The sequence below is a fragment of the Alnus glutinosa genome, chromosome 5 (genome assembly GCF_958979055.1).
Source record: "Alnus glutinosa chromosome 5, dhAlnGlut1.1, whole genome shotgun sequence".
NCBI classification, from domain to species: Eukaryota; Viridiplantae; Streptophyta; class Magnoliopsida; order Fagales; family Betulaceae; genus Alnus; species Alnus glutinosa.
The window spans coordinates 750,660-753,580 of NC_084890.1; the positions used below are offsets into that span (position 1 = coordinate 750,660).

The following is a 2,921-nucleotide window of genomic DNA, read 5'->3' on the forward strand; positions in this document are numbered from 1 at the left end:
ATGAAGAATCATATATACCAAAAGAACGAGGAATTCGCTCAACAAAAGAGGACGAGTCTCCCGCAAGAGCTCATCATCGAGATACTTTCCCTACTACCTGTCAAGTGTCTGGTTCGTTTTCAGTACGTTTCAAAGTCATGGTTCGCCTTAATAATCAACGACTCATATTTCATCAAGTTGCATCTCAAACGCTCCAAAGAACGCACCCTCATTTTAGAGACCGACGAGCCACTGGATTACCTCATGGTAAACTTTTCCATCGATGATCGGTTCGGCGAGGCCGTGAAGATCAAACACCCACTGCACCACTTACCGTCCACGGAGATTGTAGACTCTTGCAATGGCCTGGTTTGCATCGGAAACGACGATAATGCTGTCTGTGAGTTTGTGATATGGAACCCATTAATCAGAAAACACAAAAAATTACCCTCTAAGCCTAAAGAGAAGTTTGTTTGTGGAGAATACTTATCATTTGGATACGACCGGGTCAACGACGACTACAAGGTTTTAAGGCTTGTAAAATTCCATCAACGGGCCACGCTTGAGCGTGTAAGGGAAGGTAGAAGAGCTTATTCTCTTGACATATACAGTCTCAGAGAACACTCTTGGAGAATGGTGGAAGAAGAATGGCCTGTTGAGGAACCGTATTCTTTATCAGGCCCGTACAGTTTCTCAAACGGTGCTTTTCATTGGGTGGCTACTCCAATATTTACGATGGACTTAAAAAAGAAGCATGTCGCATTTGATCTCAGCACTGAGAAATTTCGAGTGCATGAGTTTCCCGTTAATTTTTCTATCAAAAAGCGTGTCCATTTTGTGGACCTGGGAGGATGGCTCTGTGCAGTTTTTGAGGATCTCTGTGAAGTTTGGGTCATGAAGGAGTATGGGGTGAGCAGTAGTTGGACCCTGCTTTATTGGGTGCAGCCGGCTTTTTCCAACTTGTCACCCTTAGTGTTCTCGCATGAAGGCGAAAAGGTTCTTACGGGAGAAGTTATAGATGATCATTGCATAGAACTCTATTGGTATGACATAAAAAAGAATACTCGCAAGATTGTTGAGATTCAGAATATGCCCGAGTATTTCTTTCTGCCATACACTTGTGTGGGAAGCACCGTTGTTCTTCTCGATGCTGACAGTGACAATTACCTTCAATAAGGATGGCAAAGGTAAAAAAATGTGCCAAGGTGGGTCAGTTTATTCTACCATATATGCGCGCCGGTAAAGACAATTATAAGCAGCAATGCATGCATTATGGGGCCTAGTCAGTAGTCTTGGTGTTTTAGGTGGACGTACTGGTGGGTTTGATTAAGTAATTAGTATATATTCCTACACTCATTTTCTTGTCTTTTGAAGGAAAATAGTTAATGGTATATGTTTTGTTATTTTTATGTGCGAAAATCGATCATCGTGATTATTATAGTTAATTATTATGAGATTCATTTATCCTGCCGGTCTTTGAGTATGTGATGGGTGACAGAACTTCAAAAAATTCTGCCACAATTAAGTCGATAACTCTGCTGCAGTCAAATATGTAAATTATGTATAGATTAGCAGATCGAGAATCTTTGTTATTTGTTCTCCAGCGGTCGAATTATTTTGCTTAAGCATTAATTTTGTTTGTTGAACATATATGGTGACAAGCGGTTGCGATTATTAATTCGTAACTCTTAACTGCTTTAGACGATTATTATCTTTAAGTAACTTGAATCACAACAGTTAATTTGTATAGCAGTTTTGGCAATCGGAATGCGTGAATTGAATGATGCTTGTGCGAAAGTCTACATAAGTTTGGCAAATTTTTTGATCTCATTTATTTGATTTGCTTATGTTGTTTGGATTTGATTAGGAGATTTTGGACTTCATTTTTAGTTACGTTCCTGTATTTTCTTCTTATCATTAATATTTTGCAAGTATTATTATTGTTATGATCAATGATCATCATTATTGCTGATAAGTTTGTTTAGGCTGGCCCAAGAAAGCACCAACTTTTGTTTTGTTTTTTTAACAAAAAAAAAAATTGAAGAAAAAGGAGAATTTCACTTATAGCAGCTTAACTTTCACGTATTTTGAAAGAATATAACTAAACTTTAAAACGTCTCAATTTTGGGTATCCATTTTTCAGAAAATTTCAATTTCAGTCATCCGTTAAAATTTTCAGTTAAATTCCGTCAAAATTCTAAAAATACTACTCTTTTCCGTTAAATTTCTGTTGAGTGATGGTTAGAATTTAACAGAATTTGTAAAAATACCTATGCGTGAATCTTTAAAAAAATTTATTATTTTTTTTTTTTTGAATTTTGATAGAATTTAACAAAAAATTCTAACAGATGATTGAGATTGAAACTTTCTGAAAAATAAATACCATAAATTGAGACGTTTTAAGGGTGTGTTTGGGATTGAGATTTTGTAAACACCAAGTGCGATTTTAAACTTAATCACAAAACATAAATCATTTGAGAACTATGTTTTTAAAAATTGTGATTTGAAAACACAGATTACAAACGAAAAAAGAAAAATACTCATATAGTATAAAAATAATTGTCTTTTTCTTTTTTGTATATTTTCTCCAATTCTAATGAAATCTTAGCCTCAAAGGTATAGGAAGAAGTTATGTATAATCGACCATCCTTTGCATATATAACGTTAAAAAATAAAAACTACTTTTAGAATAGAAATAAACATAATATATAAATTAAAACAAAAAAATAAGGACAGAAACTATAAAATACTCCTATAGTCCTATAACAAAAAAGAATTGTATTTTTTTTATATGAATTAGAGCATAAAATAAAGGGGAAAAAAATGAAAACGGATGACTAACGAAAAACGAAAAATACTCAAATAATAGAAAAGGAACTGGTTTTTTTTTTTTGTTAACGATCATCTTGTTATCTTTAGTTTGAATTGTTTTGAGTCCTTTT

At 34.2% G+C, this 2,921-nt stretch overlaps 1 protein-coding gene across 1 annotated transcript; it reads left to right on the forward strand.

Moving 5' to 3' along the window:
* On the forward strand, positions 1–1,155 carry LOC133868164 (F-box protein CPR1-like). Its single transcript, XM_062304987.1, has one exon. It carries the CDS (start codon positions 1–3, stop codon positions 1,153–1,155), a length of 1,155 nt encoding a protein of 384 aa, XP_062160971.1.
* The last annotated feature ends 1,766 nt before the right edge of the window (positions 1,156–2,921 follow it).